Source organism: Pituophis catenifer, unplaced genomic scaffold (genome assembly GCF_029215685.1).
Source record: "Pituophis catenifer annectens isolate HBS135680 unplaced genomic scaffold, rPitCat1.0.hap2 SCAF_1, whole genome shotgun sequence".
In the NCBI taxonomy this organism is placed as follows: domain Eukaryota; kingdom Metazoa; phylum Chordata; class Lepidosauria; order Squamata; family Colubridae; genus Pituophis; species Pituophis catenifer.
The window spans coordinates 78,734,112-78,753,922 of record NW_027256881.1 but is presented as its reverse complement, the minus strand read 5'-3'; the positions used below and the strand labels follow the sequence as shown (position 1 = coordinate 78,753,922).

The following is a 19,811-nucleotide window of genomic DNA, read 5'->3' as shown; positions in this document are numbered from 1 at the left end:
AAAAACTGCATGCCTCATTTCTAAGTTCATATGTGTATGAATGTACTGTTTCTTTTATTTTAACTTATAAGGTGAAAGTTCATTGGCAAATGAATGAATTGTATGGTATATAACAAGTAAATTTCCTAGAATCTGTGTAGAAGAACATTTACAGAAATAAAGTCAGTTTTCTAACTTGTTTCTTTGTTTGATACTGGGAATAATTTTTACTATTTTAGCACCTAAAATTGAGCATGTGCTACACAGATAAGAAAACAGATTTTGCCCAAAGGGACTTGCAAATAGATTTAGCTAACCCACACTATTGGTGTACATTTAATATATCTGCCAGATATAATCATGTAAAAGGCAATGAAAGGTTTTAAAAGGCTGGGATGCTGAAACCGCTTGAAATCAAACTGGAGTAACAACATGTTTCTTAATTTGTCCCTTAATGCAAAATTCTGCAAAGCCAATTTAAACTGAACACATAGGAATAAACCTACCAAGCAAAAACAAAGTTTTAAACTCCCTTTTTTTTTCCTTTCAATTTTTTTTTATAAGAGAATGTTAATGTTTTTCCTCTCTATATTTTGGCTTCCTTATACATGTAAGCTCCAGTGCAAAGCAACTTAGTTTCTTCTTCCATATGAGGCTCTGATGCCTCTGGATTTCATTCTAATTAGCTGAAATGAGCTCCATTGGTTGAAGAAAGAATAGGCTACTTATTAACGTTCCAAGGCTGCTGCGCCAAAGAATACTCACTTAAAAAGTGTGGTCTTTTTTGCACTTGGCTGCCTGATATCCCAGCTGATGGGGACTAGCTCAGCATCTGCTCCATTCATTGAATCTAATGGTGCATCCATCTGCTTGCTGTCAAAGCCACTGCCAGCAAATTATGAATCTATTAGAAAAACATGGAAATTTGTACTTTTCTTTCTTGGCTTTCTCTCTCGTTTATTGTTGGTATTTATTTAGGTGTTAAAAGAAGTCTACCTTTTTTTTTCTCCTGAAATATTATCACATTATTGATACCTTTGCTTTTATTTAACAGAAGCTTTCTACTTAAAAAACATACTTGCAGCCACCAAATTTGCTGTCATATCAGATATCTGTTTTAATTATGTCATTCTGAATGCAGTATTTGGTTAAAAGTTATGTAAAGAAGGATTAAGGAATGAAAGGTTTATGAGATCTGTTAGTCTGTAGTCTTCTTCCCAAGTTTCCTCATAGTTGCTATATGGTGATTTTGCAGTTATATAGGAAATTCTTAAGGTGGAATGCCAAATCAGGAACAGCCAAGACAAAAGTTAGAGATAGTTTTCTGTTTGATCTCTGATACACATAGGAATGTTTTTGTTGTTTTCAGCAAACACTGTTGTGCAGAATGAAACCTGATTCTTAATAGATAGTTGTAAGCATGGTGCAAATAGCAAAGTGTAGACTAATTCTGTTAATTATGATTTCACTTGTATCAAACAGTACCAGATGGGAGCAAAATAACAGTACAAGTAATCCTCAACTAACAACCAAATTGGGACTGGAAAATTTGTGATTTAGTGGTACATTTGTTAAGCGAGACATTACCGAACTGCAACTTGTGACCTAGCTTCCTCATTGACTTTGATTTTCAAAAGAATGGCTGGGAAAGTTACAAATGGCAATCACATGACTGAAGGACACTGTAGTTGTCATAAGTGCAAGCCAATTGACAAGTGACCAGATTGCAAGGGCTGCAATGGTCAAAGTGTGAGGATTAGTCACTGTTTTCAGTTCCATTGCAATTTTGAACGGTGGCCAAACAATGGCTGTAAATGGATGATTACTTGTAACTATCCATCATACTTGAGTGACCACCTAAGGCTTTGTAGTAATGTCAGTAGGGTGGGAGGTTTAGATTAAGTAGATTGCTGAATCCAATTAAGACTTGGTTGGGGGAGCCACCAGGAAATCCTAAAACTGAGCACTACACTGGGAAATCAGATATCTAGAGAAAAGCTTCTTGCCAAGAACAGCATGGACAAATACTTGTAGTCACCAGGAGTTAAACATTTAAGAGAAATTTTATCTTACATTTCAAAAACAAACAAAATCTGGAGATTTCTGGACAGGCACTAGAGCTTGTTTGTTATTTATTGTTCTTTTAATGTTGTAAAGCAACCCATACTCAGTTGGGATGGGGCAGGTGGTCTATACTGTAGATTAAATAAATGTTTCCCTTGTGAGAACTCAACGTGCCAATCACATGTATATCCTTGCCTTAAGAAACTAAATGTATAATGTTGTTCGATTTCTTTTTAAAGGATAGAAGGGAGCTGTAATGTTTAAGCATGGGGCATTCTGGTCCCATTATCAGTAAGTGTAGGAAACAACCCAACAGCCTAGATGTCATATTAAAAAGGAAAACTAAATTGTATAATAAGATGAGATACCACACTTGTTCTGCTTTCTATTTCTTACACTAAGTAGAATGTGTATGAAGGGGTATAATCATTGAGGGATATTTCCTCAGTGGAATCTTTTTTTAAAAAAAGAAAAAGAACAAGAAGGAGAAGGAGCTAGAACATTGTGAATTCTCCCTTTATGTCATTCTGTTGCTACTTCTGCATTTTCCACTCTGTGGCTCTGGCTACTGCAAGATGATTAACAAGGCAGCCACTGTTTCCTCCACAGCCTACTTTCTCACCGGCTGAAGGTTGCCTCAGCCTTCCATTTTTCCCGAGGTCAGTAAAATGAGGACCTAGATGGTTGAGGGCAATATGCTGACTCTGTAAACTAAGAGAGAGGGCTGTAATGCACTATGAAGCAGTATATAAGTCTAAGTGCTATTGCTATTGCCTTTGTTCATATTCGCCTACCAGGCTTTCCATATGTTTGCTATATATCCCTATTGACGCAGGCACATAATTTTCAGAAATATAGATCCAGCAATGCTAATGCCTGAAAGATACTGTATACTAGCTAAGAATACTTAGGCATATTTTGCCCTGCTTAAATAATTTTAATGCACACAGATTTTTCCAGCGGGCTCTTTCCATAGTTTCAGAACCGGTAACTTTATTTTCCTCTTCTATATTGTTTTGTTTAGGGAACTACTCCAGACAGCCAACATACTCTGGAGTGACCAACGCAAGTTACAGTGGACCAGGACCTGGTATGGGTATAAACGCCAGCAACCAGATGCACGGACAGGGTCCAGGCCAGCCTTGTGGTACCATTCCCTTGGGACGAATGCCATCAACTGGGATGCAAAGCAGACCGTTTCCTGGAAATATGAGCAGTATGACACCCAGTTCTCCGGGCATGGCTCAGCAAGGAGGCCCCGGGATGGGACCACCCATGCCAACTGTGAACCGTAAGGCCCAGGAGGCAGCTGCAGCAGTGATGCAAGCTGCTGCCAACTCCGCCCAGAGCAGGTACGCTTCCAAGAGGAAGGATCTGAAAGCCCTGACAATGTCCATGCTATGTAAAACACATTTATGTGTAAAACAAAGAAAACAGTAGAGTGGGCTGAACCAAACCAAAATGACAAGGATGAGTGTTGGAGGTTTTACAGCATGTTTTCTCTCAGAAAACAAACAATACATAGAGGCGGAAATCCCACCATTTAAAACATAAACTACCTACTTTTAGCCTCTGAAAGAATACATTTAAGTCTATGCAAGTGGTACAATAAATTGTTAGGAAAGGTGATAAGATAAATTGTGGAAAAAGGGCAGCATTACTGGAAAGATAAGCAAGATATCTTAGGCTTTCAGAACATTTATCTGCAGCCATTGGCAAAGGAACTCACTGGCGACCAATTTTTGTAAACCAATTAGAATATCTGATTGGCATCAGCCATCCTGAGTAACAAAGTGGGTCCAGCATCTAGATTTCTATACTCCGGTTCTCCAGTCATTTTAGAATAAGGAAACTCAGACAAGTCATCTATTCGATTTCTAGATCCAATATTCGCAGCCTCCTTTCTCTGGAATAATATTTCCAGACCCTTAAACTATTGATTGAATTGAAGTTTGTTAAGATCTACAAAAATGCAAAGATTGTGTTTGCACATGCTGTCCTTCCCCCATAGGCACCTATTGCAAACACATGAATTCATGTTCTTGGTTGTATCTTTTGGTTTCACTGTGTTAAAATAAGTGGAAATATCATTAAGAGAAAAATGAATTTCATGATTACTTTGCAAAACAGTGTTACTATTATATGCATCTGTATATTTAATGCATGCATATAAAACAGCATGCATATTTATAATACTTGAAAAAGTATAAACATTAGATATTCATTTTTTTTTAAAAAAAGCATTCATTGCATTACATATACATTACCAGTAAGTGCTCAAAATGCAGATAATCCCATTAGTACCAGAAAGGGTAAGAATATTTTATTAGATTGCTTGACCTTTATTTTATTACTTTAAGAATGTATATCTTGTTTGAACTGTGAGGAATATAATTTATAAAACAGCAATTTAGTTTCTGTTAATGTGTGCTCTTAATATGTAAAACCAACAGTTTCATAAAAATAACTGAAAGCCTGTGCAATTTAGCAGGCCAGTGGGTTTAGTGTTTTCTTTCTTTCTTTCTTTTTTTGCTTTGAACAATCCATATTTTTCAGAAGTGAAAACTGGGTGTAAAAACAAAAATAACTTGATTTTAAAAGAAGGCCATTTGCAGTAAAATCAAGTGTTGTATTTCACAGCATCAATTGTGATATAAATAATTATAATTAATGTAAGATATATGTAGCATTTAGGTTCATAAATGAGGCATCTTGCAACTCCATTTTTTTAGAATTTGCTTTTCAGTTTCTATTTTCTATGATACAGTGCTTTATATTTTTTTCATCTCCTAGAAAACCCTCTTTTACTCTTTACCTATGGAAAGGCTAAGTCATTATTATACTTCTATTGCAAAAAGGAAACACCTGTAGGGAGTCCCAAGGGGCTTGTTCAGGAGGCAAGTAGACTTTCTTGTTTTTTCTTTGAAGACGTTTCACTTCTCATCCAGGAAGCTTCTTCAGCTCTGACATGAATGGAAGTGGGGAATGGAAGGATTTATATTCCTTGCAGAAAAATCCTTCCATTCCCCACTATGCTGTCAGAGCTGAAGAAGCTTCTTGGATGAGAAGCTAAATGTCTTCAAAGAAAAAACAAGAAAGTCCACTTGCCTCCTGAAAAAGCACCTTTGGAACAACCATAACCTGGATGACTGAGAATCTCTACAGACATCTGTAGGGAATATGAAATGAACCCCACCATTTAAGGTTAGGGAAGAACCACATTTTTCTCCTTATTGCCAGAGAATAAGAGAAAGTTTTCCAAACAAGAAGAATCCTGCCATCAGGTCCAAGCTTGTGGTCCAATACAAATCCAAAGAAGTTGTTCTTTTGTTCTGCTTTAGGCCACCATACATTCGGTCGCCTGCTTATCCCAGCCAGTCTGGGGCTGGCGGACGCTCCATGTTTTCTTCACAGCATCCCAACTATGGCAACGCTCAGGGTCCCATGATGCATCAGCCTGACCAGTACGGGTAGGTAGCCGTATCAACTGGACTTGCTGTGGAATCTTGACAGATTTTTTTTTTTCTGTACTGCCATTTAGCTGCCATTTGGCTACCAAAAGCACCCAAGAGCAAATACAGAACTCGCATCGGAAAAGCAGTTTGGTTTTTGTTTTACTAACTGTGTCAGATATGATTTAAAAAATCTGCATGTCACCTGTACTGCATGGCTTGTGGCATGGCTTTTTCCCTTCATGCTTGAAAGGGAAGGCAAGATTCTCATCGGCTGAAAATGAATTAAATTTTGCATTTTTCTGCACCATTACCTGTCCTCCATATTTTTTTGCATCGATGTCTAGGAGCAATACCACAAAACTCTGATATTTCCATGACTGTATTGTTGATAATCATCACATTTCATTTCTTCCCTGGAGTAAAACATTCTACTTTTTGACAGGAAAAGAATATTGCAGAAGCTAAGTTAATAAAAGGCTTACGCAAAGTGCCATGATATCAACATTTAGACAGTTTATGTCAAGCAGGTGGGGATAATTTACTAATTCCTCCACCAAACAGAGTAACTTGAATTTGCTAGCATGTATCTAACTGAGATAGAGAGAATTATTTTTTAATTATTATCTTCTTATCCCATAACTTTCCTATTATAAGATTTGTGGGTTTATCTTTGCAACACTTAACTAACCTAACAATCCTATAACTTAGTTTCAAAACATAAGTGTTTTACTTCATAATTAAAGGGTTGGCCACCTGGAAAACTCAATATTTTTTAAAACCTGATTCTGCCTACAACTCACTACTACCATCACCAAGGAAATCAAGGCAAATGATTACAACATTTTGATCTGGGAGAAGTTTATTTGCATCTGTGTCTGTGTATACAGACAAACAGGCAAGATTCCTCCTTGGAGAACTTTTGAAGCTTACTCAAAGTGGAATGTGTATGTGTTTACATATTCTACAAGCTGTGAAATCATTTTATAAATAAAATAGGTAAATTCCATATGGGATGACCCACTTGAAAATCAGTGTTGCTGAGAAGTATCCTGTTTCCCTGAAAATAAGACATCCCCTGATAAGACCAATCGGGCTTTTGAGTGCATGGCAATAAGGCCAAGCGCTTATTTCAGGGTTCAAAAAAAATATAAGACAGGGTCTTATTTTCGGGGAAACATGGTACAATATTCAAATGATATTTGCACTAAAACTGGGGGCATTTAAATTTCTCTAAAGGATTAAAAGAAGATGCAATGTAATCCAGGCTCTTTCAAAATCAGGAGATCCATTTAGTCTCAGAAAGCAAGTTTGACTTTTTTTTTTTTCTTGGCAAGTCACCTTAAATAAATTTGTTAACTTACTTTAAATGGCATGCATCAGAGAAAACTCACTTCTACTGAGGCAGAAAATCAGTGGTAGCTAACCAGAACTTGGAGGATCAAGATTTGAGATTCAGATAGTTATATTTTTACCTTGATATAGAATTTTCTTTATTAACATCAAATATTTAACATACAGCATTTTTATATATAATCATCAGTTTCATTCTATTCAGTGAAATTTACTCAGAGGCAAGTGACTAGAAAATTGCACTTTAAAAAAACACAGTTCAGACATTTCTATGTGTTAGTAATATATTCAACATTGTTGTGTTATTTCTGGGATAAGATTTAAAGGAATTTAAATGAAAATATTTATAGCTCAGGGTTGAAATGAATGGTCCTTGGTGCTCTCTGAGCTTATTTTCTTGCAGACGTTTCATTACCCTAATCAGGTAACATCATCAGTTCTAGTAAGGAGTGATGTTTGCTGTCAGTTTATTTTCTGGTGTCTTGCTTGTCTATGTGGGTGGGGGGTGGTCTTAGAGATTTGGGCTGTTTACTAAATGCTCTTTTTTCTTAATTGGGGTTTCTTAATTGGGGTATTGCTTACTTGATTGTTGGTCTGAAGTTAACCTTGAAGTTAATCTATGCTGCTCTAAATGCAGATTACTGGTGGAGAGGTGCTGGAGTCTTTTTGTTCTCTTTTGGGCTCCTTACTAGCACTGATGATGTTATCTAGTTAGGGTAATGAAACATCTGCAAGAAAATAAGCTCAGAGAGCACCAAGGACCTCATAACAAGATTTTTCGTTCCTGAAAAATGTTGGCTTCTAGTTTATTGAGTGCTATTTTATACCTATAGGATGTCATTTTGGACACCTGTGTAACTTCCAACCATAACCTTCATGGTTGGACAATTTTCCCCCTTCCCTCTGAAAACAGATATTTCTAACACAAGATTTAAGAACTATAATTTGCAAATGTTTAATGTAGTCTTCCAACTCCACTTATATATAAATTCAACATAATCCATTCAGAATTGCTGTTTGCAGTTTATTTTCTTCCATGGAATTTAAATTTTTTGTTTGGATTTGGTTTGAATACTGTGGATTTTATGTAATCAAAGCACTACTTTAACTACAATATAGCCTAGCTATATTAAAGAGTTTCTTCTCTGTACAGGTAGTTTGAAACATTATTCCAAATAATAAGTTTGCTCTTAAGGAGCAGGAAACAACCTTGAAAAAGCAAGGTATCATAAAGAATTACATTGATTTCCTTTTTTCTTCCCTCCCCGCCTCCACCCCTACAAAGACATTTAGAAGCTGTATATAATGGATAAGGAGAGTATGCTCAGATGTGACAAATCTCTGCAATTACCATGGAAGGATACAGTGAGTGCACTATAAAAATGAAGGATGTCAGCAAGAAGTGAGCTTAGATTTTCTCAACTGTTTAGATATAAAGAAGTAATAAAGGCAACAAATAAAGTTGAAATTAAATTTTAAGGGTTTACCAATTTTGAATGTCTCTGGAAGAGCATCCAAGTTGAGACACACTGGCTCAGATAGACATTGTTGAGTCCACACATTGTAGCTTTTAGCATTTCTAAAAGAAACGTTTTTAGTTTTGTGAAGTTAATAAACTCCTTTAAACAGTGGAAGACATATCCTTGTTTTCCCCCTCCCTCCTACCACACGACTGTTTACTGAATAGAAAGTACGGATAGCATTTATTAGTATAGATTGGCATATTACCATCGCAAATAAATGAACACTATCTTAGAAAGGAAATATGCAATAAAACTATGAAATTATGCATAGTGGAGTACATGGATAAGGTTTACTTTCTTATAAATGCATTGTAATTTCTGATGAAGCACAGTGGAAAATTCAGGACAAATAAAAGAAAATAACTTTTAATACAGCCCATAATCGAATTAAAATATAGTTGACCAATTAGGATGTTTCCAAAGTTGAGACTATGAATGTTATTAAACATGAACATAGAATATTATTTGCAGGATCCAAGCGCCTGGTTCATGTACCACAGTCTGTATGAATTCATTCCAAGAATATTTTTTTTTGGGTGGCTTCATTTACAATTCCAGCCACAAATCAGCAAACCATAATGTGTATTAAGAGATTGTTTTTAACCAGGTTGCTGTATATCAGCTACCAGGAAATATGAACAAGATCTTTCTTGTGAATTTCACCTTTGGCATCCAGTTAGTAGCTATTCATGATGGAGGGGAAAGGATGTGGGACTACAAAGGCCTTGAGACAGCATTAGCAAAATTCTGAAAAAATGGCATTTTTATTTTCAAATGAACCTCTCAGGTGCCCTGCATTGGCTACTAAGCAGTTTCAATGTCAGAAAGGGACAGTCTTTTTCTGGTGCCATTAATGCTTCATCTAGGTTTCAGTTAAAGTCTGATTTAGGTGTCTCCTAAAGTCATGGTAACAGATGGTTGTTGTGTGATTGTAAACATATCCTTGTATTGCTGTTAAAAAAAATAAGTACTGAAGTCCTTAGGAAGTTAAGCTAAGACATGTTCCTCTCCTTGCAAGACATTTCTAGGGGCCTTGTTGGAGTTGGGCTGGTTTTGCTGCTGGCTGCAGCTGCTTGTCCCACAAAGTGCTTCTAGGAGGATTCCTATTTAGAAATTGACAGGGCTCCCTTGGGGAAAGAAGACATGAAAATCTGTGCTCAAGCAAGGGAACTAGGCATTTCTCTGTTGCCTGAGCATCAAATTTCATTGTTACCTGAACATGTATCATGCTCATCACCCATGATTCTTCCTTGTACGTCACATGTCACTGTCACACATATGCCTGCTGCATTCTCAGGCTTCTGTTCTACGCATGCCAACTTGGGGTTGAGATTTGATGAGATGTTACATCAGGCAATGAAAACGTGCAAGGCATTTTGAGGAAATAATAATTTATTTTATCATGCCAATAGCCAGTGTCTGAGACAAGGAGAAACAGGAATGTAATCACTTTTGTTCAGCCTGATGGCCTTAGTGGTAGTGAGGTGGCAATATAGCAAATTTGTGTTTTGCAATGTGATGCTGAAATTCAAATAATATATTTGAATATATTATATAATATAGCTCTTTTTTTCTGTAAATGCAAATAAATGCATACAATCGTTTTTAGTATGGATGAGTTCAGAATACAAATTATCTCTGTATAAACTTAAATCACAGACCTTCTGTGTGTGTGGGGGTGTTAGAGAGAGGAGCGTGCATGCTTGCACACACATGCTATACATGTGCGCGTGAGCACATACACACACACACACACACACACACACACACACACACAAATATTTCTTTACAAACAACAGTCCTCTATCAGCATTATCTGGTGCTGTGTTTCTGTTTGTAATTCCTATTTCATATTGCTGTTGCTAGCAAAGCACTTTTTCACATTTCTCCAGAGTCCTGAGCATGTAAGACTGCTGATGGACCAACAGCCATTGGCAAGGAAATATTGTTAATAGACATAATACATTTATGTGTCAAAGCGAAGAAATAGGGCAGAAAGTTTTAGAAGGCAATATGCATGTGTTGAATTTGATAAGGCTGTGTTTTTTCCTCTACTGAAGGTATTTGTTGTTGTTGTTAGTTGTGAAGTTGTGTCTGACCCATCGCGACCCCATGGACAACGTTCCTTCAGGCCTTCCTGTCCTCTCCCATCCTCTGGAAACCATTTAAGCTCACGCCTACTGCTTCCGTGATTCCATCCAGCCACCTCGTTCTCTGTCATCCCCTTCTTCTTTTGCCCTCAATCTTTCGCAGCATTAGGCTCTTCTCCAGTGAGTCCTTCCTTCTCATTAGGTGGCCAAAGTATTTCAGTTTCATCTTCAGGATCTGGCCTTCTAAAGAGCAATCAGGGTTGATCTCTTCTAGGACTGACCAGTTTGATAGCCTTGCAGTCCAAGGGATTCACAGGAGTCTACTCCAGCACCATAGTTCAAAGGCCTCAATTCTTTGGCGCTCAGCCTTCCTTATTATCCAATTTTCACAGCCATATATTGCAACTGGGAAAACCATAGCCTTGACTATACACACTTTTGTTAGCAGGGTGATGTCTCTGCTTTTTAGAATGCTGTCTAGATTTGCCATAGCTTTCCTCCCCATGAGCAAGCATCTTTTAATTTCTTGGCTGCAGTCCCCATCTGCAGTGATCTTGGAGCCCAGGAAAATAAAATCTGTCACTACCTCCATTTCTTCCCCATCTATTTGCCAGGAATTGAGAGGGCCGGATGCCATGATCTTAGTTTTCTTAATATTGAATTTCAACCCAACTTTTGCACTCTCCTTCTTCACCAGGATCAAGAGGCTCTTTAGTTCATCTTCGCTTTCTGCCATTAGAGTGGTATCATCTACATATCTGAGGTTGTTGATATTTCTCCTGGCAATCTTAATTCCAACATTTGATCCATCTAGCTGCGCCTTTCTCATGATATGTTCTGCATATAAGTTAAATAGGCAGAGTGACAGTGTACAGCCTTGCTGGACTCCTTTCCCAATTTTGAACCAATCAGTGGTTCCATGTCCAGTTCTCACTGTTGCTTCTTGACCCGCATATAGGTTTCTCAAGAGACAAATAAGATGGTCTGGTATGCCCATCTCTTTAAGAACTTACCACAATTTGTTGTGATCCACACAATCAAAGGCTTTAGCATAGTCAGTGAAGCAGAAGTAGATGTTTTTCTGGAACTCCCTAGCTTTCTCCATGATCCAGCGTATGTTGGCAATTTGATCTCTAGTTCCTCTGCCTCTTCGAAATCCTGCCTGTACTTCTGGTAGTTCTCGATCTACATACTGCTGGAGCCTAGCTTGTAGAATTTTAAGCATAACTTTACTAGCATATGAAATGAGTGCAATGGTGCAATAGTTTGAACATTCTTTGGCATTGCCTTTCTTTGGAATTGGAATGTAAACTGACCTTTTCCAATCCTGTGGCCACTGTTGAGTTTTCCAAATTTGCTGGCAAATTTACTGCATCATCTTTTAAGATTTTGAATAGCTCAGCTGGAATACTGTCACCTCCACCAGCTTTGTTGTTGCTCACATTTCCTAAGGCCCATTTGACTTCACATTCTAGGATGTATGGCTCGAGGTCAGTGACCATCCCATCGTGGTTATCAGGGATGTTAAGCTCGTTCTTGTATAGTTCTTCTGTGTAATTTTGCCACCTCTTCTTAATCTCTTCTGCCTCTGTTAGGTCCCATTTTAGTCCTTTATCATGCCCATCTTTTCATGAAACGTTCCCTTCATGTCTCCAATTTTCTTGAAGAGATCTCTGGTCCTCCCTATTCTATTGTTTTCTTCTATTTCTCTGCACTATTTCATTTAAGAAGGTGTTCTTATCTCTTCTAGCTATTCTCTGGAATTCTGCATTCAATTGGGTGTATCTTTCTCTTTCTCCCTTGCCTTTCACTTCCCTTCTTTCCTCAGCCTTTTGCAAAGCTTCCTCTGACAGCCATTTTGCTTTCTTGCGTTTCTTTTTCTTTGGGATGGTTTTAGTTGCTACCTCTTGCACAATGTTGCGAACCTCCATCTATAGTTCTTCAGGCACTCTGTCTATCAGATCTAATTCCTTAAACCTATTTGTCACTTCTACTGTATATTCATTAAGGATATGATTTAGTTCATACCTGAGTGGCCTAGTACTTTTCCCTACTTTCTTCAATTTAAGCCTCAATTTTGCAATGAGAAGCTCATGATCTGAGCCACAGTCAGCTCCTGGTCTTGTTTTTACTGACAGTATAGAGCTTCTCCATCTTTGGCTGCAGAGCACATAGTCAATCTGATTTCTGTGTTGACCGTCTGGTGATGTCCATGTGTAGAGTCATCTCTTGGATTGTTGGAAAAGAGTGTTTGCTATGACCATCGTATTCTCTTGACAAAATTCTATCAGCCTGTGCCCTGCTTCATTTTGTTCTGGCATTATTGGTAAGTTTTTTTCCCATTTTGTGTCCAGTTCTATAGATTTTATTTTAAGAAGGATTGAGGTAAACTAGAACAGATTCAAAGAAGAACAGGGGAAAAAATAGACTTCTAGAAGCCATGTTCCTTGATAAGGAATTGGGAATATTTAACTTTGAGAAGACTGGAATGACATACATTAGTACTTTACAGGTCCCTGAAAATATTCAGAAGAAAACCAGGACCTGATCTTTATTAAGTTATCATGTGCACAGCATATTATGGAATAATGAATGTAAGTTATTTGGAGGCAGAGTTTAATTAAATATTAGTATGGATTTCCTAAATCTGAAAGCAATTTAAAATAGAATTAATACCTCAGAGAATATTATGCTCAAGTAGAATCTGGACAGCAGTCCATTATGGATGTTTTTAACTGCTTAAAAAGTGGCTGGACTAGTAAGCTAAATGGTGGTTTCCAACTAGTCTTTGTATCCTAATTTCTATAATACTATATTAAGTTTTTCTATGCACAGAAACCTGTTCCTGCAGTTCGCTCAAGTTGAGGTTTCTAATGGACCTCAGTATATAAAATTATAATTCTTGTCATTGGTATTACTTGATTGTCTAAGCAATAACTTGCAGTAAAAGCAGCTGTATTTTGGCTTCCAAAAATAATCCTCTTGAAAACTCAGTTGGATAACATAGAGTTTACTTCTTGGCCTAAATTACTGTATGGCATTAGTATGAGCTGTTAAACAGCTGCTGCTCTCTGCCTCAGTGCTGGCTTCACTTCATTAATGGAAGAATTGATTCCTGCTGTTGAGTGGCTCTCAAAATATGTACATGCTTGTTCCTATTTGGGTTTTTAACCAAATGTACAAGTGACTTTTTTTTAACCAAAAAGAGAGAGAAAGAGAGAGGGAGGATGGCCCAGCATTTCCTTTCACTTTTTCCTTTCATTTTTAATAGGAGTATCTGCATTATTTTATAATATACATTATATATGTTATAAATTACACACACTGCTGTTATCTTTTATTTGGGTGTTTTAGGAAATAGTTAAATCTCCTAGGCAAATTTTAAATGTGTAGGTCAAACATATGACTTTTACATATTATCATAATTTTATTTATGATTTGAGACCACCCAACTTCTGAACAGCTCTGGGCAGCCCCAGGCCAGGCGAGAAGGCTAACTCAGTATTACACAAGAGAGACACAACCAATGGCGTCTCCACAGCCATCCTATCCCAAAGTCTGGATGAACCACGTTTTTAATAGTTTCAGAATATCATTAAGGTAAGAGCAATATAGCTCTCTGGTGGGATGTCACACCAGAAGGCAGATGCCATAACCAATTAAATGACATCCCTGTAAAAAAAAAATGGTTATCAAGAAAATACAAAAAGATTCTTTGCTCACAGGTATAGTAAGAAAGGACCTTATTCCAATGATACTGTTTTTTGTTCTCTGTGTAACTGTTGTACTATATCAAAAGTGACATAATTTCATAAAAGTGGTTGAGAATTGAAAAAAAATGACAGTAATGGATTACAGAAGCAACATGGATTAAATGATGATCTTTCCAGGAATGCTTTTACCAAAATAATTGATATGTTTTTGCTTTCTATGTTGATATGTTGATATAGAAACTCAATTCCCTGTTGTGTTCATAAAGTGAGAATTGTGGGTTTGGATAAAATTTGGATAAAATTGAGGCCACCTGTTTGCCAGTTATGCATTTGTATACCTCATAAACAAATGTTGTTTTGGTTTAGATTGCTTTCTCAGAATTATTTTGTAAAACATTTTGCTTATAACTTGCTTCAGAAATACACACGCACACATGAATGATTCTGATGTTTTCACAGAAAATATTCAGATGCTTTCCTTTTTGACATATGTGAATTTTACAATTTACTTAGTATAAATTTATTAAGAAAATGACATATTATTCATGTAATGTATAGTAATATCCATGTGACATCAAATTAACCTATTAGTTTGACTTTAAGAAACCCAATTTTGCAGGGAATGGAGGGAATCTCCATTTATCCATAAAGCTATTATTTATAATTCACAGGGTTGATTGACAAGTCAATGTACTTTTATACCAACCAGTAACTAGTGTTCAGTCAGTGAAACATTTTCTTGGTGGCGCAGCAGACTAAAGTGCTGTTAAGTAACACCAGCTGCCTGCAATTACTTCAAGTTCAAATCTCACCAGGCTCAAGGTTGACTCAGCCTTCCATCCTTTCGAGGTAGGTAAAATGAGGATTCAGATTGTGGGGGCAATAAGCTGACTTTGTATAAAAAAGAACACTGCTTAGGGGGAGCCGAAAGCCCTACTAAGCAAGTATATACAAAAGTATGAAGGCTATTGCTTAACGCATTGTAAGCCGCCCTGAGTCTCCAGGAGAAGGGCGGCATATAAATCGAACTAATAAATAAATAAATAAATAAATAAATAAATAAATAAATAAATAAATAAATAACGTTTATAAATAATGTGTGCGCAGCGTATGTTTGGTGCGCACTGTGCATGCACATGCGTGCAACATTTGGTGCACACTGCATGTGCACGCAGCGTGCGTTTGGCATGCACTGTGCAAGCACAGGCAGCGAACCGGTGGCAACCAGTTATCAGTAAAATATTAATATTTTAAAATGTGAAAAAAAGTTCTTTATATCTCTGGGAAGAAGTATAATAATGTCTTAATCTGGTGCAGAAAATACTGCAATGTAAGCATTAAAGCAGCTCTTTGAGGAGAGCATTCTACAGATAGGACATGACTATAGGTAGTCCTCAATTTATGATCATAATGGGGATAGGATCATTTTTCATTAAGCAGTGTGGTCATTAAGTGAGACTTCACATGACCACACATTAATTTACTTTTTTTTTTTTTTTTTTGCTGCCGTTGGTAAGCAAGATATCATGTGATTGCAATTTGCAGCCTTCCTTACTAGCTTCCCCCTTGTCATGGCCTCAGGGCCATGCTTTTGAGATGTGGATGAAATCAGGTTCCACTGGGTTCTGCACCCTAGAGATTCGATAGGTCTTTCCTCAGCCAACACTGATCCTTCTTTAGTTAACGTAGATGCCAAGAAGCAGGGCAAACTTTCCCAGCCTGAGAAAATAAGTGTCTCGCAAGCAGCAGAAAGATGCTGACTCTGCAAGCAATACCTCATTATTGGCAACCATTGAACAGGGAATGCTTCAGCTGCGTATGCTCGCCAGGAAAGGATTTAATCCGCACAGAGTACCTTCCATTCCTGGAAGCATCTTCAGCATCTGACTTTGTGATTCATGAATTCCTATTCTTGGTGCTTTCATTTTGACATTGGTTTATTACTGACCAAGTTTCTGATTCATCCTTTACTACTTTTCAAGCTATATTGTGATATTAGATTACTAGATCTACTGGATTACATCTTCTCCTCATCCTCTAGTAAGGTATTGGGCACACGTATACTCTTTCTCAACTTTTTTTTTTTTTTTGTCTAACCTATTTCTATTTGCTGATGCCTCTCCAAACAAACCTTCCTGGTATTTTTACCAGTGTCACTGCAAATGTATTACTCCTAAACACAGTGTATATATGTGTATTCCTACCCAGCACCTCTGCAGGTCTCAAACCCCACCCCACCCCCATCCCAAGAGCTCACATCCTATATGGACTTCACTTGCTTATTGCCTGAGCATTTTCTCCCTTCACTGAAACCAGGACATAAAACCCATTGACTGCTTGTTGAAATCCATCTGGGAAGCCCAGAAATTGCAATTGTATGTCTGCAGGAGGCTGCAAGTGTTGTAAATGTTGCCAAGTGCCCAAATTGCAATTATGTGACTATGGGGGTGATGCATTGGTTGTCACATTGAGAAGAAGTCATCAGTAATTTTTTTCAGTCCTTTCATAACTTTGAACTGCCATTAAATGAATGGTCAGTTATAAGTTGAGGACTGTCAGTTGTAAAAATTCCCCTTCCCACTTGGCCTCATTGTGTGGGGATATCTTAAGCATTTCAAGTAAAACTGAAGGTGTTCCATCAGAGAGCCTGTCCCAGCCCTTTGGGGCTTTGTAAGCTAATACAGTCTCTTTGAATTAAGCTCAGAAATCGACTAGCAGCCAGTGCAGTTGTCAGTGTTCTCATTTAATATGATTGCATCTGCCAATTCCAGTTAATAATGTAGTCGCTATATTTTTGACTTGTTGAAGAAAGGCAGTCCCTGTTATATTTATCTGGGTGGTTATAATTGTTGGATGTAGTCTAAATTGATAAAAGTCACACAATATTCCAAGGCTTTAGCAACCGTGCTAGATTCAGAAGTACTCCAAATTATGTGCCTGTTCCCTACAATGGGATAGATACTGCTCAGCCAGGTAAGAAGCCATGACAAAGAGTACTTTTGTCTAGCTGCAGCTGATGCACCAGTACATGGAGTAGAAGGATTTCTCAACAAATCATGCTCCTATTACAAACTAGTGGGACTATGCAGTGTAATCTACCTGGAACTGCTCTGAAAGTCCATTCAGAAACTGCAGTTGGTGCAAAATTTAACAGTACTTGTATTAATGCCAATAGAGCAAATTGGCTACTAGTACATTTATGGGTACAATTAGTGCTGATTTTGACCTATGAAGCTATATTTGGCTTAGTGCTGAGATCCCTGTAGAACCATCTTCTCCAGCAGAGTGCTGGTACATGTGTTCTGCAAAATTGCTATCTTTCTGTGCTTCCATGAGGTTAGGAAGACTAAGGCCAGAAGGTGGTGTTTTTTCATCATTGCCCTATATCAAGGAACAGCCTCTCCTTAGGGAGAAGACTTGCTCCAATAGTGATTGCTTTGCAAAACCTGGTTAAGACAGTTTTATCACAGCACATTTTAGCTTTGTTTAAGGGATTGATACCATTCTGTGACTGAATCTGTATGTCACTCCAGTTAACTTAATGCTGTATATGTTCTCCATTTCTATTTATTATTTTTCTATGTCAGTCATTTTATATTTTTGAATTGTATGCCACTGAATATTTTGATTTGTGATGTATAATTATTATACAAGTATTACTAAAATATAATACTGGTAATCTCCCAGTAGAAATTAAGCTGACCCTCCTTTTTCTTAATGTTTCAGAAGACTTAAAAGATAGAATTATATGAGAGAGGATTCCCTTGAATTTATCATGTCATGATTACTTTCTATTTTATTGAACATATGGTAGTATCATATCTGGCTGGTTTACTGTTCATATGGATGTTGTACTGTGAATGCTTGGTTTGGTTTTTATATTTTATGTAAGCCACCAAGAGTTTTTGGATTGGAGGATATAAAGATGAAAGATAAAATGGAGCAGGAGAATACAGTAGCACAATGCAACATAGAATAAAGTGAAGGTGGGGTAGAGAGTGAAGGACATCTCCCACTTTTAAGGAAAATTCATGAAGAACCTGTCATTAGACAATAATCACTAAGAAGGGACCCTAATTCTAGTTAATAAGACTTAGTTGGGTAATTATGAAGGCCTGTTGGCTAGACTAAAAAGTGAGAAGAAAATTCTCAGAGGAAAGCAAACCACTTCTGTAATGCTGCCAAGAAAATATTTGGCAGGCATCAACCTTGATTTGAGGAATTTTGTACTTTTTAGTGGCCATAGTAGTAAAGGAATTTGGATCTAACTGTTCTCTCTGCAGTGTAATTTATTTTATTACGTTTAATATCATCTGAGTTGGCTGACTGTAGTATATTTATTATCTGCTCTGGGATTTTTAAAAATGTAGTCCAGGATACAAATAGAATTAAATTTAGAAAATACGGAGTTAAAGCCTTGTTATGATAATTGCTTATCTTTTAAGAGATTTTCCTCCGTGTATTGATGCATCATTTTAATTGTGTTTTTACTATCTTGGCATCCAGCAGCCAACCTGAAGTTATTCTAAAAACCTCAGTACTTAAAATGCCAGCATGGACAAATCATGCTGGCATCAGGGCCAAGTCTTTAGAACTTGGCCCTGATTCTGAGCCCAGTTACTAAACAGGTTAATCATCTGATAGAATGGTTGGTATAATACTAGAACTATCTAAACAATTTAGGACATCTAAAATGATCTAAACAAATTTAATCTCACAAATACAGAAATACAGTTCCCCTCCTGTCCCTTAGGAGCCAACAAGGAGATCATATTGAGACTTGCAGGTGGCGAAGAAAAATTACAATCCATTGGCAGAGGAACAGAAATTGATGCAAGGTAGCATTAGATCCAAAACAGAGAAGAAATAAAGTTGTGTCTTGCTTCTGACAAAACAAAATGGTTTGGAAAATCCCTTGAGTTTTAAGCAGAACTATGAATAACTTAGAAACTGAAGTCAGCCTTAACTGAGATGCATTTCTCTTTATGCTAAACTGGAGCCTTTTAAACAAAACAATTCTGTTCATGCTGTTTGATTATAAATTGTGAATGAATTCCTCCAGAATGGGCTGTAATTCTCAGAATAATTTCCTAGAAATAAGCTTCAGTGAACACAATGGGATGAGTTTGAAATAAGCAAATATTGATTTCAATTGCATAGACCATTAATATCAATATGGAACATGTCCCATAAGTTTCAGTCATAACGTTAACCAAATTGAAATTTCTTTTTTTAAAGTTCTGAGGGGAGGAAAATGTTAAATGTTTATGCAAACACTATTGACCAATATCTGTTCCATTAAAATTAATGCCACTAATTAAAACAACTAAAATTGTTATCCCCCCTTATTTTCTTGTCTCCATGTCTAGATGATTTGGAATCAAGCCAACTATCCTATACAAATGCAGTGTCATTCTCTGAATAGCGAGTATATTTTCAGAGTGTATTACTATTGATTCTGGATAGCACATTCCCTTTTCCCTTATATGCACATAGAGCACGCGCACACACACACACACCACACACACAAACACTCACACCATATCCCCATTGCTCACTTCTTGCTGTAGAAGCTAATAGCTAGTACATTTTGGCTACTCGGCAGTAGGTTAAGAGAAGCTGCTGTGCACTAGTTTC

The 19,811-nt window shown here is 37.1% G+C and overlaps 1 protein-coding gene across 1 annotated transcript in view; it reads left to right on the top strand.

The window, feature by feature from the left end:
* ARID1B (AT-rich interaction domain 1B) overlaps window positions 1–19,811 on the top strand; it is a 449,938-nt gene that overhangs the window by 372,523 nt on the left and 57,604 nt on the right. The window contains exon 9 of the mRNA XM_070932635.1: window positions 3,068–3,395. Within this exon, the coding sequence (XP_070788736.1) occupies window positions 3,068–3,395 (328 nt within the window). The remainder of the gene's footprint in view (window positions 1–3,067; window positions 3,396–19,811) is intronic.